Here is a 27,919-nt window from a genome sequence, read left to right on the forward strand (position 1 = left end):
GTTACCGTATATATTCGAGTATAAGCCAACCCGAATATAAGCCGAGGCCCCTAATTTTACCACAAAAAAACTGGGAAAACTTATTGACTATAAGCCTAGGGGGGAGATGCAGCAGCTACTGGAAAATGTAAAAAATTAAAATGGTCTTAGTTTTTGGGTGCAGTAGTTGCTGGGTGCTGGGAAAGGGGAGGGGGTGTTTTGGTTGTCTGTCTGCCCCTTCCCTGAGCTTGAGGACTGTTTTTTCTTCCTCCACTTGGAATTCAGCCTGGCTGAATATAGGGGATCTGCAGTGCTCCTATTATCCCCTTCCCCACGGAACAGGAGCACTGCAGATCCCCTATATTCAGTAGACCGGGCACTGTCAGACACAGAATACCTAATGTGCAGCGCTGCACATCTCATGAGGCGACGTGAAGCGAGCGCTTCAGGTGGCGCTATGTCAGGGCCCCAGGGAGGGCGGCATTTTTGCTTACCTAAGCCAGTCCAGGACAAGCTGTCCTGAACTGGTTTAGCACCGAGCGGTGGATTGGGGAGGCCGCTCCAGCAGAGAGCAGGTCCTCTCCCTGCCTGCGAACGCTGCTAAGTCCCGCCCCCTTCGCTTTGTCCTGCCCCCTTTGCTCCGTCACGTCCCCCTCCTCCTCCGGGGGGCGGCTTTCTGACGTCCGCCTCGGGCAGCGAAAAGGGCAGGTTCACCCCTGCTAATGTGTTTGTGTTTCACAGTCATTCTCTACTTTTATATGTGTTCTAGGGAAAGGAGGGATTTAGAACTTTTATTTTTTAAAATCTTTTTTTTTTTTTCTCCACTATTTTATGGGTGATTCTATACATTAATATTGTGGCTGGTCATAGACCCACCCTCCTAAAAAAAATAAAAAATTTTTTTTTGCTGACTGGAGTATAAACCAAGGGGGGCTTTTTCAGCACAAAAACTGAGCTGAAAAATTCGGCTCATACTCGAGTATATACGGTCAGGAATCTGCCTCAAAAGCCTCCTCCAAAAAACGCCTCACCATACAGTCCTATGTACCCTGCTTTTTTTTTCCTGCTAGCAGAAAAAAAGAAGCGACATGTCCATTCTTCAGGCGTTTTCCGCAGCGGCTTCTCCTATATACGTCTGACCCTGTATATACCGTTAGGGTCAGTTCACACGTGAAAACCGCCTAGCTTATTTGTGCGAGGTAAAAAACCTCGAGGAGTTTTTTTGACGCTGTTTTTTGCATTCCACGCGGTTTTTGACGAGGTTTTTGACGCGGTTTTCGCTAGGGTTTTTTTTTCTTATATGTGCTATAGAAACTGCAGGCGAAAACCGCGCGTTTTTTTGCAAAAAAACGCGCGGTTTTGTGTGCAAAAAACCGCGCGGTTTTTTACCGCGCGGTTTTCGCCTCCCATTCACTTCTATGCAATTCTTCAGGCGTTTTCCGCCTGAAGAAAGGTCATGTCGCTTCTTCAGGCGGAAAACGCTAGGAGGAAAAAAAAAGCTAGTGGTCTACATAGACCACCATGTTAAAGGAGAGGTTTTTGAAGCGAATTCCGCTGTCAAAAACCTCCCCTTTGCCCACGTGTGAACTAGCCCTTACACTTGGACGGGACTATTAAAGCTTAGTTCACACTTGTGTTAGTATTTTATTCACATATCAGACGGAAAAACTCAAGAACGACAGGACGTATGACAGAGCTGGGGATTGGTCTATAGATTCTCAGGAGTCCCACAGAAGCTCAGCAACACACACAGACTCGCGGGAGGACACCCCGGCACCCCCGCCCCAGCACCGATACCACACCACCCGGGTATCACACCGCCGCCCCCTGCCAGGCCGCTCACCCCACCACTCCTCCTCCTCCACTGATTGGCTGAGGGCCTTGTGACGAGCCAGGGGGGGGGGAGCGCTGACTGGACCGGAAGAGGAGGAGCTTGTGCAGTCCTAGTCCAGTGTCAGTAAGGACCGGCCAGGGAGCGGCTTCCTGCTCACTATACCGAGTGCTGTCCGTGTGACTGCTGTGAGTTGTGGTACTACACAAGCATGGCGGTCTGCAGGATCGTGCTGCTCAGCCTTTGCCTGCTCACACTGCTACTTCTTCCTAGTCAGGTACGTGCTGTGTTATGGTATGGGGTGTAGTGCGTGTGTGTAGTCTCTGCTGTGGTATTGGGGGTTGTGCCTTTATGTGGGCTCTGCTATGTTACCATGTGTGTTTGTGGCGGCGACCGTCTGTTCTTACGGGTAGTCTCTTCACCTTATAGTCATAATCCATCTGTGTGTGTATACAATGTTATCTGTACGGACCAAAGTCTATTAGATGTCTGACTCTATAATGTCTGGGCACTTCTAGTATAGCACTGCTTATAAACACATGGCAGTGCTGCTCGTGGTGGCTAGCTCTCCCTAATACACAATGTAAATATAGGCAGAGGACACACTGGGGGGTGGGGGTGGACATGAGACGCCGTGTGCAAGTGTCCAGACCAATAACCTACAAGGGTCCACCATTCTTGTGACAATAAGACATTGATCAACTCTCATAAAGAAGTGATTTGTCAGTCACATAGAAGTGTATGGAGTGGTGGTCACACATAGGCAGTACTGCTCCATTCATACTGGGGGATTGGGAAATCCTGTTCATGTGAGTACAGTGCATTCCAGTGATCAGACACTGATTACCTATCCTGTACTGTTTACTGGCAATATTCCCATCATAACTCAGCAAATGGATTTAATGTGAACAAAACTTAGTTACAATGAATAAGAAATAGTTGTTCTCACCAGCCATCACTCTGTAGGACTTGCTGCATAACAGAAACAGCCTAGTAAAAATCCTACAAAGGGGTTACAAGCCTTGATATTGATGAGCTAACCTGAGGATAGGGCTTAAGTATCTGATCTGTGTGTGGCTTGACACCCATACTGATCAGCTGTTTTCAGCACACTGTATGGGGTCAGAACCAGGTAATTCCGTAGTGAATGGGAGCTGAGCACAAGAGATGAGCGAACACTATTCGAAACAGCTGTTTCGAATAGCACGCTCCCATAGAAATGAACGGAAGCGGTCGGCACACCGACGGCTGGACGCTTAACCCCCGCGTGCTGGCTACGTCCATTCATTTCCATGGGAGCGTACTATTCGAAACAGCTGTTTCGAATAGTGTTCACTGATCTCTATTGAGCACAGTGTATGGCCCCATTTTTAGGCCAGTTGCAGACGACTGTGCTGCAACCGGCCTGCTGTAATTTAAAAGCATGGGCTGGACATGGGGATATCCCTGTGTGCTGCCGTGTTTCATTGGCTCCTTTCATTAAATTAATAGGAGCCAAGGAAGCACAGGCCACAAAATAGGTCAGGAATAGGACCTGTCCTATGCGATACAGGACTGTGGAAATCACTTTTGTGTGTACAGACCCATAGAAAGGAATGGAAATACGTGGACAGCACACTGACCTACAGCCGGCCTCTGCTTACAGCTTTGTACACTACCCTGAAACCTGATTGGTTTATTGGTCTTCTCTGTGTAACTGTAACTCTGTGAGTCCCATGATAAATCCTTGCATACTCATCTCAATTGTATGTACATTCACCCTGCCAGGGTCATGCCCCTCTGGATCAGTGAATATTAGTTTAGTACTGTCTAGTGCAGTGTTTCCCAACCTTTCCAGGCTCTGGACACCCGTTGAAATTTTTCCTTGGGGCACACCTACCAAATAACTTTTATCAAAAGGCAAATAACTACAGTTTTGATGGGGGTTTTTAGCACAGTTTTTGGAACTGCAACTGAATGCATTTATCTCTTGCAGTTTTGATGCTGTGTCCTCAAAGCTACACCATCCTATACTTTCCACCCAGCACTTAAAAAAAATCACTTTTTTCCATAATCAAGTACCCTTTGTCGTCCCATATAGTATTATATTCCCCAGTGACCCAACATGCAATACATACTCCCTAGTGGCCCTCAGGCACCAAGTAATGGTGCCCAGTGGCATCCCGGGCAAGCAGTAATGGCACTCCGTGCAAGTGGTAATGTCGCCCAGTGGCAACAACTGTGGTTGTGCTGCATAAATACAAAAACAAAACACCACTTACCCCTCCCCTGCAGATTGATGTAGCAGGTCTTCAGCAGGCATCACTAGCTGATGCCTAAGTAATAGAACAGTAAGATAAAGCCTTGGTGCTCCATTATATTCCACTGCATTGACATTTGTCTGGGCCTAATCCACAACAGAAAGCAGCAAAGGAATGCAGTTGCCCTGGATCATCATCCCGTTGCGGGTAGCCCGAAGCCAAATATGGCGGTGGAAAATGAAGACGAAATCCTCTTCATTTTCCATCGTGTGAATGTATCCAAGGGAGAATAGCTCTCTAAAGAGTCTGATGAAGCATGGTATATATAGTTTTTATTTTTTCTATTGGATTTGTAAAAAAATAAGTCTTTGAACTGTATGTACCACATGTAGAATACATTACATCAGAGGGTCATAGACTTCTTTGGATGACGTATTACACCCCTGAGTATGACTCCTAAATGTTATACTATTGCCAGGCACTTGTATTGTCTATATTCTTCTGGTACACCTGTATAAATACATTTGCATAGTAACCCTGGACTATGTATCGTTGCTCTACTAGCAATCTCATAATACTGGTTATGCTTGTAGTTCTACTAGCCTGCTGGTAGGGGAGGAGAAATTGTTGGCCTGGGTTTGGCGCTTTCTTCTATTGGGTCCATGTTTTGATTACTCATCGCTTTGATGTCCAATACATAACTTAATCTTTGTTTAATAACTCAGGCTTCATTCACATTTGTGCGGGGTCTGTTGAAAAAAAAAATTGCAGAGCGAGAACTTTTTTTTAATATTTTTTTATAATGTAGATTGTGAGCCCCATATAGGGATCACAATGTACATTGTTCCCTATCAGTATCTTTTTTTTTTTTTTTTTTTTTTTTTTTTTTTTTGGCATATGGGATGGAAATCCATGCACAGGGAGAACATACAAACTCCTTGCAGATGTTTTTTTTGCCCTTGGCGGGATTTGAACGCCAGGACACAGCGCTGCAAGGCTGAAGTGCTAACCACTGAGCCACTGTGTGGCCCCTGAGACAATTTTTTTTTTTTTGTCCATTGATTTCACTTAAAAGAAAGCGGTAGCTAATGGACCCCATTTTAGTTAGTTCGGTCCTTCAAGCTCCGTTCTTGTCTGTTATTGTAGGGACCTGTATTTGTCCATATTTCCATTCTCCTTGTCTTCCAATTTATGTAAGAGAAAGTTTTAACCAATAAAGAGGCTTAATATAGGGATATTATAGACACTAAACTACTGGTTATAAGGACCTGCTAATAGTTTTGTGTTCCCAGTTACATGGTGGGTTCCCTTTAATGAAATCTGTAAACATGTTGGACTCCATATGAATCAGTTAGGAAAAAGAAATGTGCCATGTAAGCCCTAGACTGGCGATGCGTCAGGTTTTGTCATCTGACTGATCCAGGATTACTCAACTAATTTTAGTAACCAAACAAAAAGAGGGAAATGTTCCACTCCGTTAACCCTACAGTGTAAGCTTGCTGCTTTTCCAGTATCCTATAAAAATCTACATATAAATCATATATATGTGTGGTGTTGTGATGGGCTGCAGTGTAGTCTGAGGTCCAGGGTGATTGTAATTGCATTATAAGCTGCTGGGGTATGAGTCCATGTATTTCAGCTGACAGTCATGTGCCCTGCTGTCACTGCTGACTATTAAAGAACTGCAATTCAATGGGAGCAGTGTTTGTGCCTAGTCACTGCTTTCTCAGCCAGGGCATGACGTTTGTTAACCATCCTTTAACCAGTTCTATACACTTTTTTTAAAAAATTTTTCTTAATTCTTTTGAATGCAGCACATATTAACATTAAAGTGTGTGTACTACGTATCACGCTGTTCTTCAGTGAAGCAGGTGGAGTACACTTCGCCTTAAAGGGATTGTCCAGGATAAACAAAGAATTAACTCCTGATGTGCAGAAACCCCTTCCCCTAGGGTGAGGGGGGTTCTGCATCTCAGGAAGGCTCACCATGTACACAAATGCACAGGATGCCAGCAGCTCTGAGAGACACCCAGCAATCACGAGCCTTGTACCTCCGGCACTTACGCAGTGAAGTCAGGGTGTATATCCTTGGCTTCACTGAAGAACTGCACAGACGCTGGGAGCACCAGAGTACTTTGTTAGTATAAAGGTCTGTTTTCTTTTAATTGCAGGTATGGATGGCTTTAAAATGGCGATTTGGGACGCTAAATCTCAGGTCTATAAGGATCTGTGGGTGGTTTGGTGTCCCAACTTGACCTGACAAGTTCTCTTTAAGACACTTATACAAAATACAGACCAAATCAGCAACGTGTGAAAAAGGCCTTATAGAGTATTTTCAGTTCAGCTGGCTACAACAGTCTGTTGGTTGCTATTTTAGGTTAAGGCTATATATGGCAGTTCTGATATGCATAACTCTCCCCAATACAGCTACCCGTTGGAAAAGGTAGCCAGAATTGGCTATAATTTGCCAATGGTTTTAACCCTGTATTGGGACGGTTTTAAAGGGATTCTACCGATAAAAACTTTTTTAAATTTTTTTTTTTCTCGTTGACATGGCTGACTATCCTTAAGAAAGGCTATTCCCTACCTTTTGATGTCTTCTCCGCCCCACCGTTCAGTTAAAATCCCGTTTTTCTTCGGTATGCAAATGAGTTCTCTCACAGCACTGGGGCTTCAAACTTCTAGGCCTAGGGCAAAGCCGACTGTGCATGCCCGCCGGCCACAAGAAAATGGCCGCTCACACAGTATTGTAAGTATTCCGTCGTGTCAACGAGAAAAAAAAAAAAAGGGGTTTTAATGGTAGAATCCCTTTAAGCCTTTGTATTGCAAAAGTTGAAAACCATGCTGAACGCGCAAGCAAGAAATTGAGATGCTGCAGGTTCAGCAGTTTTTCAATCGGACTTGTTTAAATCCCATCCACTACACTCTGTACTGTACACGCAGCATCTTAGACACCTGCGATTCATCCAGAAACTAACCTGCAACTATGCAATGTCTGCCCCCTGACCTTAGGATAAGAACACAGGATTGAAATGCTGAAAATCTGCATAGTTTCTACACAAAATCTTCTCCAGAATAAATGCACCGAGTGTTACGTTATTTGTTGCAAATTTTGTTTACGAAAAGTAGAAAAAATCCATATGCTAGGTTCCCACCTGTGCCTGCCCCCCACTGGGGGATTCCTTTCCATTTTAAAAATGTGGAGAGAAGAGTACAATGAGCAGGGCTTTTCTCTCTGCGTTTTTCACCCTTTTTGGGTGGAAACCTGGCGGACCCAATTATAGTCTATGGGGTCTGCGGGCTTCCGTGGATAACTGCTATTTTTTAAGTGGATTAGGTTTTTTCTTCAGGGGGTCCCCAAGCGGATCCATTACATATTCTAATGATGCCTCCAGTGTGAATAGACTGTAAATGCAGCTTCACTTCCAGCAAGATCAGATAAGTATTAGGAGTATGAATGTGCAGTTTTATTTTGCTATTCCCATGCTTAGTTTTTCTGTATTTTTATTAACATTCTATCATTTTCCTCTGTTGGAACTTTTTAGTGGGCAGGCAATGTGCTGTGGTCTCCAGGAATGTTACTCCTACCATGTTTGTCTATTATTCCTTGAGTATGTAGCATTGATGCCTATTCTGTGCTGCTCCCTCTGTAAATGCAGCCATGCTGGGGATCAGCCACATACTCTGCTGCTGTTACCCCTGATATTACCAAGGTGAACAGTGGACGGATATGTAATATATGGCCCTGCCAAGCAATCCAGAATGAGGTGCACGCTTTCCAGATAAGGACTTAGTATGATGTTATACTTACACCCTCTAGACAACCTTTTACAATGCCTCCTTGTTCTATCCAGTCAGTAGGAGCCAGTGCATCTGCTGTCTATTGGAACCTGTCACATGTAAAATGCAGGCCCCTTGTTTTAAGGCAGGAATTTCTCAGTAGTTTAATGATATGGTTTTGTGGGAGAAGATTATAGTGTATAGTATATAAATAAGTATAATTTGTCTTTGCTCCCTCTATGCTTAGCAGTCATCTAGTGATGGGGCGGTCCGATCAGTGATTGACAGCGATCTCTGTGCACATTGCGGGCTGTCAATCACTATATAGCACCACCCTCATGACTAGATTATGGTTACAAAGGATAGATAAAACAAGTATATAAATGACTGGCTGTACTGCCCTGTATATCGAAAACAAAAAGAAAGTGACTGGGGCACCAGAAATAGTCAAAGTACAAAAACTTTATTAGACAAACCGTTTTAAAAATTGTAAGAGGGAGGACAGCATACCAACAGACTGGAGGACCGACTCAGGTAAGTATAAGACAAGTATATACGTAGGTAAGTACGGTATATGGAAAGTGATTGAATATAGCAACAATGATGCACAAATGAGTGAAGTCCAATCCAATAAATATATAAAACGGTCAGCAGATCCAAAGATGTACGGTAAACATCATACAAATAAGCAGACAAAAGTTAATGAATATATGGTTAAAAATCCTGTATCACCATATTCCAACACCACACAAGACCAAATAAAAAGGAGAGCAAGTAGAAAGTCAAGTGGTAAAGTAGGCTAACAGGATCCACAAGAATACCCCAGAATTAAGAGATTTATTTAAGCCTCGGGGAGACAAAGTCCCCAAGGTCCAGATCCACCTTGCCTCACAATGGGCAAGGTGTCTTTTCATATTACCCCCCTTCCCTCGTGCTGTTAGAGGGATACAGTCAATCCCTCTAACCTTCAGACCGGATGAATCACTTTGGTGACAGAGAGCAAAGTGTTTGGCAATAGGCAATATCAGTCTGCTCAGCTTCACCTGCTCTATAACATGCTGCCTGGAGGTTGCATTGCATTTCCATGTGACAGATTTCCTTTAAATGTAATCTGCTGCTATGGTCCATGTTATGTGCACTGGTTGTCAACAACCTTTTACTCTGTAGGTGTCCATGGTGGGAGTGTCAAAGGTTGCTGACCTCTGACGTACAACACTATTACACAGAATTGTCACAATTCCTCTCTAGTGTTAGCATTGTGTAAAACTGGCAGTAACATGAAGTTATTACCTTTTAGTTTTCTACATAGGCCAAAGGATACTCTTTGTACTGCGGTGGTTGTACAGAGTCGTAATGTCAGCATTAGGACCTAATTGTGACATACACCATACAAACCATTACTGTGACGTAAAATGGGCCTAAGATTATTTTCAGGGCTTTGGAGTCCAAACCTGTTATTAACTCCTACTCAAGCTCAAAAAATGGTTTTAATTCTACTATACAATTATTATTAGATACATAGTCTTAGATACTGTATTTACTTTCATAAGACTTCAGTCACTGGCTTTTTACTGAATGAGAGGAAGTTCACAGATTCTGACTGACCATGGTGTCGGCCATTTTTAAAGGAGTCTGAGTTGACTTGGAGGAGTTGGTGCTTTGGCCTGCTGACTCCACGGCCCTGCTTACATCTTTAGCATTGTTCTTAGTAGTGTTTGGATGTATATGAAGATTCAGGGTAGAGACAAATTTTGCAGTGGCTAAAGGTGGATGAACCTGGCTTCTAAATTGTTAGTTAATAGCTACATGTATTATTTTTGCTGATTATACTGTAATTTTACATGAATATGTAACTATTTGAGAACCAGCCTATTGTATGTAGACTTGGCCCCAGCTCGTATCCATACTCGGAGCTATGAATGGACACTAATGTTAGATCAGTGTGCACTGAGCCTGCTTCACTACCATATGCGAGCACTGATAGTTCCTGCACGGGAAGGGGAAGTTTCCCTTTAAATATAGCAACAGTTATCGAAATGCCAATGTCCTTTATTAAACATACAAGGACAAGAGGGGGCAATTGATGCCTTGTTGTAGACACAAGTACCTTTGCTAAGTATTTTGCAGTCAAAAGAATTACTGTTAAACATTTAAGAAATTGCTTCTGGTGCCCATATCTTCTAGAAACCACTTTCTGATGTCTGGACATCTCTAGGTTGTTATACTTGGCTCAGTTTTAAAAATGTTGAAACTGCACATTTTAACTCTTCAACCACCCATGAGATCTTTGTAGTCAGACTCCCGCCTGTCAGCTATATATCCTCTCTTCTATGGCTAGAAGATAAATATTCGATGCAGCATAACCCCTTTAAGGCCAGTGACTCGTTGGGTAAGTTCACAATAAGTTAGCTGCGGCAGAATCGTGTGGTGGTTAATCCACTGAGCGAAAGTATTAGTCTGATGTACAGGATTTACACACACTGCAGAAATAAGCCAGAGGCATAAAGTGTCTTGTGCTGCAAATTTAGGATATGGAGTATGTCAGATTCTGCTGCATGTCCTCCGTCCCCACTCCTCATACGTTGTTTGCCATGGTATGTCTACTGTGGACATGCTGCAGCAGACCCGGTACATGGGGAATCAACTGTAATGTGCCTTCAAACCACATTTCACAGATTACTTCCACATAAGTCGTAGTAACTTTGCAGATGCTGTGCCTTCCTGTCTTTGTTCCCTTTTTTTTTTTTGTACTTTGAGTTATCCATACATGTTCTTAAAAATCTATACTATATACAATAACCATATTTATACAGGATTAATAAAGCAATGTATTTAAATAATAAGAGACAGTGAAGCATGGGATATTCAAAAAAACAAAACAATTAGAGATGAGCGAACAGTGTTCTATCGAACTCATGTTCGATCGGATATTAGGCTGTTCGGCATGTTCGAATCGAATCGAACACCGCGTGGTAAAGTGCGCCATTACTCGATTCCCCTCCCACCTTCCCTGGCGCCTTTTTTGCTCCAATAACAGCGCAGGGTAGGTGGGACAGGAACTACGACACCGGTGACGTTGAAAAAAGTAGGCAAAACCCATTGGCTGCCGAAAACATGTGACCTCTAATTTAAAAGAACAGCGCCGCCCAGGTTCGCGTCATTCTGAGCTTGCAATTCACCGAGGACGGAGGTTTCCGTCCAGCTAGCTAGGGCTTAGATTCTGGGTAGGCAGGGACAGGCTAGGATAGGAAGGAGAAGACAACCAACAGCTCTTGTAAGAGCTAAATTCCAGGGAGAAGCTTGTCAGTGTAACGTGGCACTGACGGGCTCAATCGCCGCAACCCAGCTTTCCCAGGATCCTGAATGGAATACACTGTCAGTGTATTCCCGTATACCCGATATATACCCCGATACCCGTTCCAACGGTGTGCCCCCCCACCTTCACCCCAGAAATACCCTGCAAGTCCCCTAGCAATAGAATTGGGGCTATATACACCCACAATTTTTACTACTGGTATACAGTGCCATTGTCTGACTGGGAATTCAAAGAATATATTGGGAATACAAATACCCTCATTTCTTGCTACTGCCATATAGTGCCAGTTTCTGACTGGTAATTCAAAGAATATATTGGGGTTACGTGCACCCACAATTTTTACTACTGGTATACAGTGCCATTGTCTGACTGGGAATTCAAAGAATATATTGGGAATACAAATACCCTCATTTCTTGCTACTGCCATATAGTGCCAGTGTCTGACTGGGAATTCAAAGAATATATTGGGGTTACGTGCACCCACAATTTTTACTACTGGTATACAGTGCCATTGTCTGACTGGGAATTCAAAGAATATATTGGGAATACAAATACCCTCATTTCTTGCTACTGCCATATAGTGCCAGTGTCTGACTGGGAATTCAAAGAATATATTGGGGTTACGTGCACCCACAATTTTTACTACTGGTATACAGTGCCATTGTCTGACTGGGAATTCAAAGAATATATTGGGAATACAAATACCCTCATTTCTTGCTACTGCCATATAGTGCCAGTGTCTGACTGGTAATTCAAAGAATATATTGGGGTTACGTGCACCCACAATTTTTACTACTGGTATACAGTGCCATTGTCTGACTGGGAATTCAAAGAATATATTGGGAATACAAATACCCTCATTTCTTGCTACTGCCATATAGTGCCAGTGTCTGACTGGGAATTCAAAGAATATATTGGGGTTACGTGCACCCACAATTTTTACTACTGGTATACAGTGCCATTGTCTGACTGGGAATTCAAAGAATATATTGGGGTTATAAATACCCTCATTTCTTGCTACTGCCATATAGTGCCAGTTTCTGACTGGTAATTCAAAGAATATATTGGGGTTACGTGCACCCACAATTTTTACTACTGGTATACAGTGCCATTGTCTGACTGGGAATTCAAAGAGTATATTGGGAATACAAATACCCTCATTTCTTGCTACTGCCATATAGTGCCAGTTTCTGACTGGTAATTCAAAGAATATATTGGGGTTACGTGCACCCACAATTTTTACTACTGATATACAGTGCCATTGTCTGACTGGGAATTCAAAGAATATATTGGGAATACAAATACCCTCATTTCTTGCTACTGCCATATAGTGCCAGTGTCTGACTGGTAATTCAAAGAATATATTGGGGTTACGTGCACCCACAATTTTTACTACTGGTATATAGTGCCATTGTCTGACTGGGAATTCAAAGAATATATTGGGAATACAAATACCCTCATTTCTTGCTACTGCCATATAGTGCCAGTTTCTGACTGGTAATTCAAAGAATATATTGGGGTTACGTGCACCCACAATTTTTACTACTGGTATACAGTGCCATTGTCTGACTGGGAATTCAAAGAGTATATTGGGAATACAAATACCCTCATTTCTTGCTACTGCCATATAGTGCCAGTTTCTGACTGGGAATTCAAAGAATATATTGGGGTTACGTGCACCCACAATTTTTACTACTGGTATACAGTGCCATTGTCTGACTGGGAATTCAAAGAATATATTGGGGTTATAAATACCCTCATTTCTTGCTACTGCCATATAGTGCCAGTTTCTGACTGGTAATTCAAAGAATATATTGGGGTTACGTGCACCCACAATTTTTACTACTGGTATACAGTGCCATTGTCTGACTGGGAATTCAAAGAATATATTGGGGTTATAAATACCCTCATTTCTTGCTACTGCCATATAGTGCCAGTTTCTGACTGGTAATTCAAAGAATATATTGGGGTTACGTGCACCCACAATTTTTACTACTGGTATACAATGCCATTGTCTGACTGGGAATTCAAAGAATATATTGGGAATACAAATACCCTCATTTCTTGCTACTGCCATATAGTGCCAGTGTCTGACTGGGAATTCAAAGAATATATTGGGGTTACGTGCACCCACAATTTTTACTACTGGTATACAGTGCCATTGTCTGACTGGGAATTCAAAGAATATATTGGGAATACAAATACCCTCATTTCTTGCTACTGCCATATAGTGCCAGTGTCTGACTGGTAATTCAAAGAATATATTGGGGTTACGTGCACCCACAATTTTTACTACTGGTATACAGTGCCATTGTCTGACTGGGAATTCAAAGAGTATATTGGGAATACAAATACCCTCATTTCTTGCTACTGCCATATAGTGCCAGTTTCTGACTGGTAATTCAAAGAATATATTGGGGTTACGTGCACCCACAATTTTTACTACTGGTATACAGTGCCATTGTCTGACTGGGAATTCAAAGAATATATTGGGGTTATAAATACCCTCATTTCTTGCTACTGCCATATAGTGCCAGTTTCTGACTGGTAATTCAAAGAATATATTGGGGTTACGTGCACCCACAATTTTTACTACTGGTATACAGTGCCATTGTCTGACTGGGAATTCAAAGAATATATTGGGAATACAAATACCCTCATTTCTTGCTACTGCCATATAGTGCCAGTGTCTGACTGGGAATTCAAAGAATATATTGGGGTTACGTGCACCCACAATTTTTACTACTGGTATACAGTGCCATTGTCTGACTGGGAATTCAAAGAATATATTGGGAATACAAATACCCTCATTTCTTGCTACTGCCATATAGTGCCAGTGTCTGACTGGTAATTCAAAGAATATATTGGGGTTACGTGCACCCACAATTTTTACTACTGGTATACAGTGCCATTGTCTGACTGGGAATTCAAAGAATATATTGGGAATACAAATACCCTCATTTCTTGCTACTGCCATATAGTGCCAGTTTCTGACTGGTAATTCAAAGAATATATTGGGGTTACGTGCACCCACAATTTTTACTACTGGTATACAGTGCCATTGTCTGACTGGGAATTCAAAGAGTATATTGGGAATACAAATACCCTCATTTCTTGCTACTGCCATATAGTGCCAGTTTCTGACTGGGAATTCAAAGAATATATTGGGGTTACGTGCACCCACAATTTTTACTACTGGTATACAGTGCCATTGTCTGACTGGGAATTCAAAGAATATATTGGGGTTATAAATACCCTCATTTCTTGCTACTGCCATATAGTGCCAGTTTCTGACTGGTAATTCAAAGAATATATTGGGGTTACGTGCACCCACAATTTTTACTACTGGTATACAGTGCCATTGTCTGACTGGGAATTCAAAGAGTATATTGGGAATACAAATACCCTCATTTCTTGCTACTGCCATATAGTGCCAGTTTCTGACTGGGAATTCAAAGAATATATTGGGGTTACGTGCACCCACAATTTTTACTACTGGTATACAGTGCCATTGTCTGACTGGGAATTCAAAGAGTATATTGGGAATACAAATACCCTCATTTCTTGCTACTGCCATATAGTGCCAGTTTCTGACTGGTAATTCAAAGAATATATTGGGGTTACGTGCACCCACAATTTTTACTACTGGTATACAGTGCCATTGTCTGACTGGGAATTCAAAGAGTATATTGGGAATACAAATACCCTCATTTCTTGCTACTGCCATATAGTGCCAGTTTCTGACTGGTAATTCAAAGAATATATTGGGGTTACGTGCACCCACAATTTTTACTACTGGTATACAGTGCCATTGTCTGACTGGGAATTCAAAGAGTATATTGGGAATACAAATACCCTCATTTCTTGCTACTGCCATATAGTGCCAGTTTCTGACTGGTAATTCAAAGAATATATTGGGGTTACGTGCACCCACAATTTTTACTACTGGTATACAGTGCCATTGTCTGACTGGGAATTCAAAGAATATATTGGGGTTATAAATACCCTCATTTCTTGCTACTGCCATATAGTGCCAGTTTCTGACTGGTAATTCAAAGAATATATTGGGGTTACGTGCACCCACAATTTTTACTACTGGTATACAGTGCCATTGTCTGACTGGGAATTCAAAGAGTATATTGGGAATACAAATACCCTCATTTCTTGCTACTGCCATATAGTGCCAGTTTCTGACTGGTAATTCAAAGAATATATTGGGGTTACGTGCACCCACAATTTTTACTACTGGTATACAGTGCCATTGTCTGACTGGGAATTCAAAGAATATATTGGGGTTATAAATACCCTCATTTCTTGCTACTGCCATATAGTGCCAGTTTCTGACTGGTAATTCAAAGAATATATTGGGGTTACGTGCACCCACAATTTTTACTACTGGTATACAGTGCCATTGTCTGACTGGGAATTCAAAGAGTATATTGGGAATACAAATACCCTCATTTCTTGCTACTGCCATATAGTGCCAGTGTCTGACTGGGAATTCAAAGAATATATTGGGGTTACGTGCACCCACAATTTTTACTACTGGTATACAGTGCCAATTTCTAACTAGGAATTCAAAATGCGCAAGGCTCCCGGAAAGGGACGTGGACGAGGCCGTGGGCGAGGTCGGGGGAATGGTTCTGGGGAGCAAGGTAGCAGTGAAGCCACAGGGCGTCCCGTGCCTACTCCTGTGGGGCAGCAAGCATTGCGCCACTCCACAGTGCCAGGGTTGCTTGCCACATTAACTAAACTGCAGGGTACAAACCTTAGTAGGCCCGAGAACCAGGAACAGGTCTTGCAATGGCTGTCAGAGAACGCTTACAGCACATTGTCCAGCAGCCAGTCAGACTCTGCCTCCTCTCCTCCTATTACCCAACAGTCTTGTCTTCCTTCCTCCCAAAATTCCGAAGCTTTACAGAACAATAACCCAAACTGTCCCTGCTCCCCAGAGCTGTTCTCCGCTCCTTTCATTGTCCCTCAACCTGCCTCTCCACGTCACGATTCCACGAACCTAACAGAGGAGCATCTGTGTCCAGATGCTCAAACACTAGAGTCTCCTCCATCTCCGTTCGATTTGGTGGTGGATGACCAGCAACCCACCCTCATCGACGATGATGTGACGCAGTTGCCGTCAGGGCATCCAGTTGACCGGCGCATTGTGCGGGAGGAGGAGATGAGACAGGAGTTGGAAGAGGAAGTGGTGGATGATGAGGACACTGACCCGACCTGGACAGGGGGGATGTCAAGCAGGGAAAGTAGTGTGGATGTTGAGGCAGGTGCAGCACCAAAAAGGGTAGCTAGAGGCAGAGGCAGAGGTCAGCAGCTTAGGCGAAGCCAGGCCACACCCGGAATCTCCCAAGATGTTCCAGTTCGTACCCAGCCCCGAAAAACTCCCACCTCGAGTGCACGTTTCTCGAAGGTGTGGAGTTTTTTCAAGGAATGCGCCGAGGACAGATATAGTGTTGTCTGCACAATTTGCCTCTCGAAATTGATTAGGGGCTCTGAGAAGAGCAACCTGTCCACCACTTCAATGCGCCGTCATTTGGAATCCAAGCACTGGAATCAGTGGCAGGCAGCAACGGCAGGACAAAGGCCGCCTGCCGTTCACGCCACTGCCACTGCCTCTGCCACTGCCTCTGCCTCTGCCACTGCCACTGCTGACTGTGCTGGCGATGCACTCCAGAGGACGAGCCAGGACACCACTTCATCTGCCTCCGCCACTTTGTTGACTTCTACCTCATCCTCCCCTGGTCCTGTCTTATCTCCTTCTCCTGCACCATCAAAGGCACCATCAGGCGTTTCTTTACAACAACCCACCATCTCTCAGACATTGGCGCGGCGGCAGAAATACACTGCTAACCACCCACACGCGCAAGCCTTGAACGCCAACATCGCTAAACTGCTGGCCCAGGAGATGTTGGCGTTCCGGCTTGTTGAAACTCCCGCCTTCCTGGACCTGATGGCAACTGCGGCACCTCGCTATGCCGTCCCTAGCCGTCACTACTTCTCCCGGTGTGCCGTCCCCGCCTTGCACCAGCACGTGTCACTCAACATCAGGCGGGCCCTTAGTTCCGCGCTTTGCACAAAGGTCCACTTGACCACCGACGCGTGGACAAGTGCATGCGGACAGGGACGCTACATTTCACTGACGGCACACTGGGTGAATGTAGTTGAGGCTGGGACTGCTTCCCAAACTGGCCCGGTGTACCTCGTCTCCCCGCCTAACATTCCTGGCAGGGACACGAGAAGAACACCCCCCTCCTCCTCCTCCGCCACCGCCTCCTCCTCCGCCACCGCCTCCTCCTCCGCCACCGCCTCCTCCTCCGCTGTTAGATTGACCCCAGCTACGAGTTGGAAACGTTGCAGCACTGGCGTTGGTAGACGTCAGCAGGCTGTGCTGAAGCTGATCAGCTTGGGGGACAGACAGCACACTGCCTCCGAGGTGAGGGATGCCCTCCTCGATGAGACGGCAATATGGTTTGAGCCGCTGCACCTGGGCCCAGGCATGGTCGTTTGTGATAACGGCCGGAACCTGGTAGCAGCTCTGGAGCTTGCCGGACTCCAACATGTTCCATGCCTGGCCCACGTCTTCAACCTAGTGGTGCAACGTTTCCTAAAGAGCTACCCCAATGTTCCAGAGCTACTGGTGAAAGTGCGGCGCATGTGCGCCCACTTTCGCAAGTCGACAGTAGCCGCTGCTAGCTTAAAATCTCTCCAGCAACGCCTGCATGTGCCACAACACCGGCTTTTGTGCGACGTCCCCACACGCTGGAACTCAACGTTTCAGATGTTGAATAGAGTGGTTGAGCAGCAGAGACCTTTGATGGAATACCAGCTACAAAACCCTAGGGTGCCACAAAGTCAGCTGCCTCAGTTTCACATCCATGAGTGGCCATGGATGAGAGACCTTTGTGACATCCTACGGGTCTTTGAGGAGTCCACAAGGAGGGTGAGCTCTGAGGATGCGATGGTGAGCCTTACAATCCCGCTCTTGTGTGTTCTGAGAGAATCCCTGATTGACATCAGGGATAACTCAGATCACACAGAGGAGTTAGGGATAGCATCCGATCCGTCACAGCTGGAGAGTAGGTCCACACATCTGTCCGCTTCACTGCGTTTAATGGAGGAGGAGGAGGAGGAGGAGGAGGAAGAAGAGTTGTCCGATGATGTGATGGTGATACAGGAGGCTTCCGGGCAACTTCGAATCGTCCCATTGTTGCAGCGCGGATGGGTAGACATGGAGGATGAGGAGGAAATGGAGATTGAACTTTCCGGTGGGGCCAGAGGAGTCATGCCAACTAACACTGTGGCAGACATGGCTGAGTTCATGTTGGGGTGCTTTACAACCGACAAGCGTATTGTCAAAATCATGGAGGACAACCAGTACTGGATCTTTGCTATCCTTGACCCCCGGTATAAAAACAACATCTCGTCTTTTATTCCGGTAGAGGGGAGGGCCAATCGCATCAATGCTTGCCACAGGCAATTGGTGCAGAATATGATGGAGATGTTTCCAGCATGTGACGTTGGCGGCAGGGAGGGCAGTTCCTCCAGTAGGCAACCAAGTTCTCACCGGTCCACACAAACGAGGGGCACACTGTCTAAGGTCTGGGACACCTTGATGGCACCCCCTCGCCAAAGTGCCGCCACGGAGGGTCCTAGTGTCACCAGGCGTGAGAAGTATAGGCGCATGTTGCGGGAATACCTTTCCGACCACAGCCCTGTCCTCTCCGACCCCTCTGCGCCCTACACGTATTGGGTGTCGAAGTTGGACCTGTGGCTTGAACTTGCCCTATATGCCTTGGAGGTGCTGTCCTGTCCTGCCGCCAGCGTCCTATCTGAGAGGGTGTTCAGTGCAGCCGGTGGCATCATCACTGACAAGCGCACCCGTCTGTCAGCTGAGAGTGCCGACCGGCTCACTTTGATAAAAATGAACCACCACTGGGTAGAGCCGTCATTTTTGTGCCCACCTGTGTAAAGCACCCCAACATGAAACTCCATGTCTGTACTCAACCTCTCCAATTCCTCCGCATCCTCATACTCATCCACCATAAGCGTTGCACAATTCTGCTAATACTAGGCTCCCTCCAACATGATTTCCCCCAACTCTGCTGGTTAGAGGCTCCCTCCACCCTGATTTCCACCAACTCTGCTGGTTAGAGGCTCCCTCCACCCTGCTTTCCCACAACTCTGCTGGTTAGAGGCTCCTTCCACCATGAATTTGCCCAAACTGGGCTGTTTAGAGGCTCCCTCCACCATGAATTGGTCCAAACTGGGCTGTTTAGAGGCTCCCTCCACCATGAATTTGCCCAAACTGGGCTGTTTAGAGGCTCCCTCCACCATGAATTGGTCCAAACTGGGTTTTTTAGAGGCTCCCTCCACCATTAATTGGTCCAAACTGGGCTGGTTAGAGGCTCCCTCCACCATGAATTTGCCCAAACTGGGCTGTTTAGAGGCTCCCTCCACCATGAATTTGCCCAAACTGGGCTGGTTAGAGGCTCCCTCCACCATGAATTGGTCCAAACTGGGTTTTTTAGAGGCTCCCTCCACCATTAATTGGTCCAAACTGGGCTGGTTAGAGGCTCCCTCCACCATGAATTTGCCCAAACTGGGCTGTTTAGAGGCTCCCTCCACCATGAATTTGCCCAAACTGGGCTGGTTAGAGGCTCCCTCCACCATGAATTGGTCCAAACGGGTTTTTAGAGGCTCCCTCCACCATGAATTGGTCCAAACTGGGGTTTTTAGAGGCTCCCTCCACCATGAATTGGTCCAAACTTGGCTGTTTAGAGGCTCCCTCCACCATGAATTGGTCCAAACTGGGGTGGTTAGAGGCTCCCTCCACCATTAATTGGTCCAAACTGGGCTGGTTAGAGGCTCCCTCCACCATTAATTGGTCCAAACTGGGCTGGTTAGAGGCTCCCTCCACCATGAATTTGCCCAAACTGGGCTGGTTAGAGGCTCCCTCCACCATGAAGTGGTCCAAACTGGGGTGGTTAGAGGCTCCCTCCACCATTAATTGGTCCAAACTGGGCTGGTTAGAGGCTCCCTCCACCATTAATTGGTCCAAACTGGGCTGGTTAGAGGCTCCCTCCACCATGAATTTGCCCAAACTGGGCTGTTTAGAGGCTCCCTCCACCATGAATTTGCCCAAACTGGGCTGGTTAGAGGCTCCCTCCACCATGAATTTGCCCAAACTGGGCTGGTTAGAGGCTCCCTCCACCATGAATTGGTCCAAACGGGTTTTTAGAGGCTCCCTTCACCATGAATTGGTCCAAACTTGGCTGTTTAGAGGCTCCCTCCACCATGAATTGGTCCAAACTTGGCTGTTTAGAGGCTCCCTCCACCATGAATTGGTCCAAACTGGGTTTTTTAGAGGCTCCCTCCACCATGAATTTGCCCAAACTGGGCTGTTTAGAGGCTCCCTCCACCATGAATTTGCCCAAACTGGGCTGGTTAGAGGCTCCCTCCACCATGAATTGGTCCAAACTGGGGTTTTTAGAGGCTCCCTCCACCATGAATTGGTCCAAACTTGGCTGTTTAGAGGCTCCCTCCACCATGAATTGGTCCAAACTGGGGTGGTTAGAGGCTCCCTCCACCATTAATTGGTCCAAACTGGGCTGGTTAGAGGCTCCCTCCACCATTAATTGGTCCAAACTGGGCTGGTTAGAGGCTCCCTCCACCATGAATTTGCCCAAACTGGGCTGTTTAGAGGCTCCCTCCACCATGAATTTGCCCAAACTGGGCTGTTTAGAGGCTCCCTCCACCATGAATTGGTCCAAACTGGGTTTTTTAGAGGCTCCCTCCACCATGAATTGGTCCAAACTGGGCTGGTTAGAGGCTCCCTCCACCATGAATTGGTCCAAACTGGGGTGGTTAGAGGCTCCCTCCACCATGAATTGGTCCAAACTGGGGTGGTTAGAGGCTCCCTCCACCATGAATTGGTCCAAACTTGGCTGTTTAGAGGCTTCCTCCACCATGAATTGGTCCAAACTGGGGTGGTTAGAGGCTCCCTCCACCATTAATTGGTCCAAACTGGGCTGGTTAGAGGCTCCCTCCACCATTAATTGGTCCAAACTGGGCTGGTTAGAGGCTCCCTCCACCATGAATTTGCCCAAACTGGGCTGGTTAGAGGCTCCCTCCACCATGAATTGGTCCAAACTGGGGTGGTTAGAGGCTCCCTCCACCATTAATTGGTCCAAACTGGGCTGGTTAGAGGCTCCCTCCACCATTAATTGGTCCAAACTGGGCTGGTTAGAGGCTCCCTCCACCATTAATTGGTCCAAACTGGGCTGGTTAGAGGCTCCCTCCACCATGAATTTGCCCAAACTGGGCTGTTTAGAGGCTCCCTCCACCATGAATTTGCCCAAACTGGGCTGGTTAGAGGCTCCCTCCACCATGAATTGGTCCAAACGGGTTTTTAGAGGCTCCCTTCACCATGAATTGGTCCAAACTTGGCTGTTTAGAGGCTCCCTCCACCATGAATTGGTCCAAACTTGGCTGTTTAGAGGCTCCCTCCACCATGAATTGGTCCAAACTGGGTTTTTTAGAGGCTCCCTCCACCATGAATTTGCCCAAACTGGGCTGTTTAGAGGCTCCCTCCACCATGAATTGGTCCAAACTGGGGTTTTTAGAGGCTCCCTCCACCATGAATTGGTCCAAACTGGGGTGGTTAGAGGCTCCCTCCACCATGAATTGGTCCAAACTGGGGTGGTTAGAGGCTCCCTCCACCATTAATTGGTCCAAACTGGGCTGGTTAGAGGCTCCCTCCACCATGAATTGGTCCAAACTGGGGTTTTTAGAGGCTCCCTCCACCATGAATTGGTCCAAACGGGTTTTTAGAGGCTCCCTTCACCATGAATTGGTCCAAACTTGGCTGTTTTGAGGCTCCCTCCACCATGAATTGGTCCAAACTGGGGTGGTTAGAGGCTCCCTCCACCATTAATTGGTCCAAACTGGGCTGGTTAGAGGCTCCCTCCACCATTAATTGGTCCAAACTGGGCTGGTTAGAGGCTCCCTCCACCATGAATTGGTCCAAACTGGGGTTTTTAGAGGCTCCCTCCACCATGAATTGGTCCAAACTTGGCTGTTTAGAGGCTCCCTCCACCATTAATTGGTCCAAACTGGGCTGGTTAGAGGCTCCCTCCACCATTAATTGGTCCAAACTGGGCTGGTTAGAGGCTCCCTCCACCATTAATTGGTCCAAACTGGGCTGGTTAGAGGCTCCCTCCACCATGAATTTGCCCAAACTGGGCTGTTTAGAGGCTCCCTCCACCATGAATTTGCCCAAACTGGGCTGTTTAGAGGCTCCCTCCACCATGAATTGGTCCAAACTGGGTTTTTTAGAGGCTCCCTCCACCATGAATTGGTCCAAACTGGGTTTTTTAGAGGCTCCCTCCACCATGAATTGGTCCAAACTGGGCTGGTTAGAGGCTCCCTCCACCATTAATTGGTCCAAACTGGGCTGGTTAGAGGCTCCCTCCACCATGAATTGGTCCAAACGGGTTTTTAGAGGCTCCCTTCACCATGAATTGGTCCAAACTTGGCTGTTTAGAGGCTCCCTCCACCATGAATTGGTCCAAACTTGGCTGTTTAGAGGCTCCCTCCACCATGAATTGGTCCAAACTGGGTTTTTTAGAGGCTCCCTCCACCATGAATTTGCCCAAACTGGGCTGTTTAGAGGCTCCCTCCACCATGAATTTGCCCAAACTGGGCTGGTTAGAGGCTCCCTCCACCATGAATTGGTCCAAACTGGGGTTTTTAGAGGCTCCCTCCACCATGAATTGGTCCAAACTTGGCTGTTTAGAGGCTCCCTCCACCATGAATTGGTCCAAACTGGGGTGGTTAGAGGCTCCCTCCACCATTAATTGGTCCAAACTGGGCTGGTTAGAGGCTCCCTCCACCATTAATTGGTCCAAACTGGGCTGGTTAGAGGCTCCCTCCACCATGAATTTGCCCAAACTGGGCTGGTTAGAGGCTCCCTCCACCATGAATTGGTCCAAACTGGGGTGGTTAGAGGCTCCCTCCACCATTAATTGGTCCAAACTGGGCTGGTTAGAGGCTCCCTCCACCATTAATTGGTCCAAACTGGGCTGGTTAGAGGCTCCCTCCACCATTAATTGGTCCAAACTGGGCTGGTTAGAGGCTCCCTTCACCATGAATTGGTCCAAACTTGGCTGTTTAGAGGCTCCCTCCACCATGAATTGGTCCAAACTTGGCTGTTTAGAGGCTCCCTCCACCATGAATTGGTCCAAACTGGGTTTTTTAGAGGCTCCCTCCACCATGAATTTGCCCAAACTGGGCTGTTTAGAGGCTCCCTCCACCATGAATTTGCCCAAACTGGGCTGGTTAGAGGCTCCCTCCACCATGAATTGGTCCAAACTGGGGTTTTTAGAGGCTCCCTCCACCATGAATTGGTCCAAACTTGGCTGTTTAGAGGCTCCCTCCACCATGAATTGGTCCAAACTGGGGTGGTTAGAGGCTCCCTCCACCATTAATTGGTCCAAACTGGGCTGGTTAGAGGCTCCCTCCACCATGAATTTGCCCAAACTGGGCTGTTTAGAGGCTCCCTCCACCATGAATTTGCCCAAACTGGGCTGTTTAGAGGCTCCCTCCACCATGAATTGGTCCAAACTGGGTTTTTTAGAGGCTCCCTCCACCATGAATTGGTCCAAACTGGGCTGGTTAGAGGCTCCCTCCACCATGAATTGGTCCAAACTGGGGTGGTTAGAGGCTCCCTCCACCATGAATTGGTCCAAACTGGGCTGGTTAGAGGCTCCCTCCACCATGAATTGGTCCAAACGGGTTTTTAGAGGCTCCCTTCACCATGAATTGGTCCAAACTTGGCTGTTTAGAGGCTCCCTCCACCATGAATTGGTCCAAACTTGGCTGTTTAGAGGCTCCCTCCACCATGAATTGGTCCAAACTGGGTTTTTTAGAGGCTCCCTCCACCATGAATTTGCCCAAACTGGGCTGTTTAGAGGCTCCCTCCACCATGAATTGGTCCAAACTGGGGTGGTTAGAGGCTCCCTCCACCATTAATTGGTCCAAACTGGGCTGGTTAGAGGCTCCCTCCACCATTAATTGGTCCAAACTGGGCTGGTTAGAGGCTCCCTCCACCATGAATTTGCCCAAACTGGGCTGTTTAGAGGCTCCCTCCACCATGAATTTGCCCAAACTGGGCTGGTTAGAGGCTCCCTCCACCATGAATTGGTCCAAACTGGGGTTTTTAGAGGCTCCCTCCACCATGAATTCGTCCAAACTTGGCTGTTTAGAGGCTCCCTCCACCATGAATTGGTCCAAACTGGGGTGGTTAGAGGCTCCCTCCACCATTAATTGGTCCAAACTGGGCTGGTTAGAGGCTCCCTCCACCATGAATTTGCCCAAACTGGGCTGGTTAGAGGCTCCCTCCACCATGAATTGGTCCAAACTGGGGTGGTTAGAGGCTCCCTCCACCATTAATTGGTCCAAACTGGGCTGGTTAGAGGCTCCCTCCACCATTAATTGGTCCAAACTGGGCTGGTTAGAGGCTCCCTCCACCATTAATTGGTCCAAACTGGGCTGGTTAGAGGCTCCCTCCACCATGAATTTGCCCAAACTGGGCTGTTTAGAGGCTCCCTCCACCATGAATTTGCCCAAACTGGGCTGGTTAGAGGCTCCCTCCACCATGAATTGGTCCAAACGGGTTTTTAGAGGCTCCCTTCACCATGAATTGGTCCAAACTTGGCTGTTTAGAGGCTCCCTCCACCATGAATTGGTCCAAACTTGGCTGTTTAGAGGCTCCCTCCACCATGAATTGGTCCAAACTGGGTTTTTTAGAGGCTCCCTCCACCATGAAGTTGCCCAAACTGGGCTGTTTAGAGGCTCCCTCCACCATGAATTTGCCCAAACTGGGCTGTTTAGAGGCTCCCTCCACCATGAATTGGTCCAAACTGGGGTGGTTAGAGGCTCCCTCCACCATTAATTGGTCCAAACTGGGCTGGTTAGAGGCTCCCTCCACCATTAATTGGTCCAAACTGGGCTGGTTAGAGGCTCCCTCCACCATGAATTTGCCCAAACTGGGCTGTTTAGAGGCTCCCTCCACCATGAATTTGCCCAAACTGGGCTGTTTAGAGGCTCCCTCCACCATGAATTGGTCCAAACTGGGTTTTTTAGAGGCTCCCTCCACCATGAATTGGTCCAAACTGGGCTGGTTAGAGGCTCCCTCCACCATTAATTGGTCCAAACTGGGGTGGTTAGAGGCTCCCTCCACCATTAATTGGTCCAAACTGGGCTGGTTAGAGGCTCCCTCCACCATTAATTGGTCCAAACTGGGCTGGTTAGAGGCTCCCTCCACCATGAATTTGCCCAAACTGGGCTGTTTAGAGGCTCCCTCCACCATGAATTTGCCCAAACTGGGCTGGTTAGAGGCTCCCTCCACCATGAATTGGTCCAAACTGGGGTTTTTAGAGGCTCCCTCCACCATGAATTGGTCCAAACTTGGCTGTTTAGAGGCTCCCTCCACCATTAATTGGTCCAAACTGGGCTGGTTAGAGGCTCCCTCCACCATGAATTGGTCCAAACTGGGTTTTTTAGAGGCTCCCTCCACCATGAATTTGCCCAAACTGGGCTGTTTAGAGGCTCCCTCCACCATGAATTGGTCCAAACTGGGGTGGTTAGAGGCTCCCTCCACCATTAATTGGTCCAAACTGGGCTGGTTAGAGGCTCCCTCCACCATTAATTGGTCCAAACTGGGCTGGTTAGAGGCTCCCTCCACCATGAATTTGCCCAAACTGGGCTGGTTAGAGGCTCCCTCCACCATGAATTGGTCCAAACTGGGTTTTTTAGAGGCTCCCTCCACCATGAATTTGCCCAAACTGGGCTGGTTAGAGGCTCCCTCCACCATGAATTGGTCCAAACTGGGGTTTTTAGAGGCTCCCTCCACCATGAATTTGCCCAAACTCTGCTGGTTAGAGGCTCAATCCACCCTGATTTTCAAAACAAATGTTGGTGCCAACCTCAACTTACTACATGGGCCAAATTCACTGCTGGTGACAAGCTCTCCTCACTGCAAGTGCCAAATACACATGTTTCAAGGTGTTTTCCTACTGTCAGAGAGGTGGTATTGAGTGTGTAAAGTGTGTAGTTGTTAGGCTGTGATGTTGGGGTAATAGAGGGTCTTTGGTGTGTTAGATGCCCCCAGACATGCTTCCCCTGCTGTCCCAGTGTCATTCCAGAGGTGTTGGCATCATTTCCTGGGGTGTCATAGTGGACTTGGTGACCCTCCAGACACGGATTTGGGTTTCCCCCTTAACGAGTATCTGTTCCCCATAGACTATAATGGGGTTCGAAACCCGTTCGAACACACGAACATTGAGCGGCTGTTCGAATCGAATTTCGAACCTCGAACATTTTAGTGTTCGCTCATCTCTAAAAACAATCAGACTTGGTGAAAAGAAATCCAAAGTAGTTTATTTTAGGAAACCCAATATAAAAATATCAAAAAAATAAAATAAAATCAGAAAATATCCATATTGTGTACAACCAAATCCTCAGGCTATTGCAGTCCCACAGATATTCACTATGTTAAATCCACCAACAAGGGGAAAAACCCCCCAGCACCAACCCAGATTGCTGTCTGAGACATTTTCCATAATGCTATGCAGTTTTCTCTATAAGGCTGGGGCCCCACAACACATAAACGCCACGATTTGCCCATGGCGGAAATGCTTCGGGAAAAATCATGTCTATACACAGGGCAAAGTGGATGGGGTTCTAGAGAATATCACGCATACTTTGCGGATAAAAACCGTGGTGAACCTCAATTTCCAAAATGGCGTGGTTTTGGAAATCACAGCATGTCATTTATACCTACAGAAATGCCGGCTGTTTCCCCATTGGTATAATTGTAACAGAAAGTCCACAGAGGAAAACTCAGCAAACTTTCTGCCTAAAGCACTGTGGGAAGAGCTGCGAAGCGTTGCTGCGCCTTTTTTTTTTTTTTTTTTTTTGCTGTGGGATGTCCCTTGTGGTGTTAGCCTAAAACACTGCTCCAGACTTGCCTCTTATAAGGTCACGGCAGACACACCCTGCTCCACTATTGCAGGTAACTAAATCAAAACACCTCTTTATTAATCCATATTGTTATGAACATTTCCTTAGTTTTGATACTTCGTTCCCAGATGACAAGACCAATAAGGAAAGAAAGAAAGAAATGGTAATGGAACATCCACACAGATTTTTCTAGACCTGGGGAACTCTTGTACCACAGCCACTAGGTTCACACTAGTGTTTGGGGACCATTTGGGAACCCAAAAAAACGGAAACCTAACCTGCTTAAAAAGTGCTTACCTACAGAAACCTGCGGACCTTTTAGACTATAATGGGGTCTGTCGAGTTTTTGCCTGAAAACTGTTTTTTAAAGCTGATTCTGGGATAGAAACCCCAAACGTAGAGCAGAGGTGAACCTAGTTTTACAAAGCGGAAAGCTGGTGTAAATCCAAATCAAATTTTTTTTAACCTTCTCACAGGGACCTTATACTTGACTTTATTACAGATCTCTATCAGTTCTGTGCATCAAGGATATGGTCTAAGGCCCTGTTCCCACAACAGAAGCTTCCACCAATTTCTATTTTTTGTGGGGAAATTTGTCCCAAAGTCTGCGTCAAAATCCGCCCTGACTCTGCCATTCCTACTCAATCCTTCCAAGGGGGAATGGGTAAGAGGAATCTGTGGTGGATATGGAGGTTTATGTATTTCTATATGCTGCTGAATCTTTCTGCAGTCATATCATTT

At 46.3% G+C, this 27,919-nt stretch overlaps 1 protein-coding gene across 1 annotated transcript in view; it reads left to right on the forward strand.

The window, feature by feature from the left end:
* Nucleotides 1-1,913: 1,913 nt before the first annotated feature.
* Nucleotides 1,914-27,919, forward strand: part of NPC1 (NPC intracellular cholesterol transporter 1) — a 52,278-nt gene continuing 26,272 nt past the window's right edge. The window contains exon 1 of the mRNA XM_075270603.1: nt 1,914-2,087. Within this exon, the coding sequence (XP_075126704.1) occupies nt 2,022-2,087 (66 nt within the window). The 5' untranslated portion in view covers nt 1,914-2,021. The remainder of the gene's footprint in view (nt 2,088-27,919) is intronic.

The sequence above is a fragment of the Leptodactylus fuscus genome, chromosome 4 (genome assembly GCF_031893055.1).
Source record: "Leptodactylus fuscus isolate aLepFus1 chromosome 4, aLepFus1.hap2, whole genome shotgun sequence".
In the NCBI taxonomy this organism is placed as follows: Eukaryota; Metazoa; Chordata; class Amphibia; order Anura; family Leptodactylidae; genus Leptodactylus; species Leptodactylus fuscus.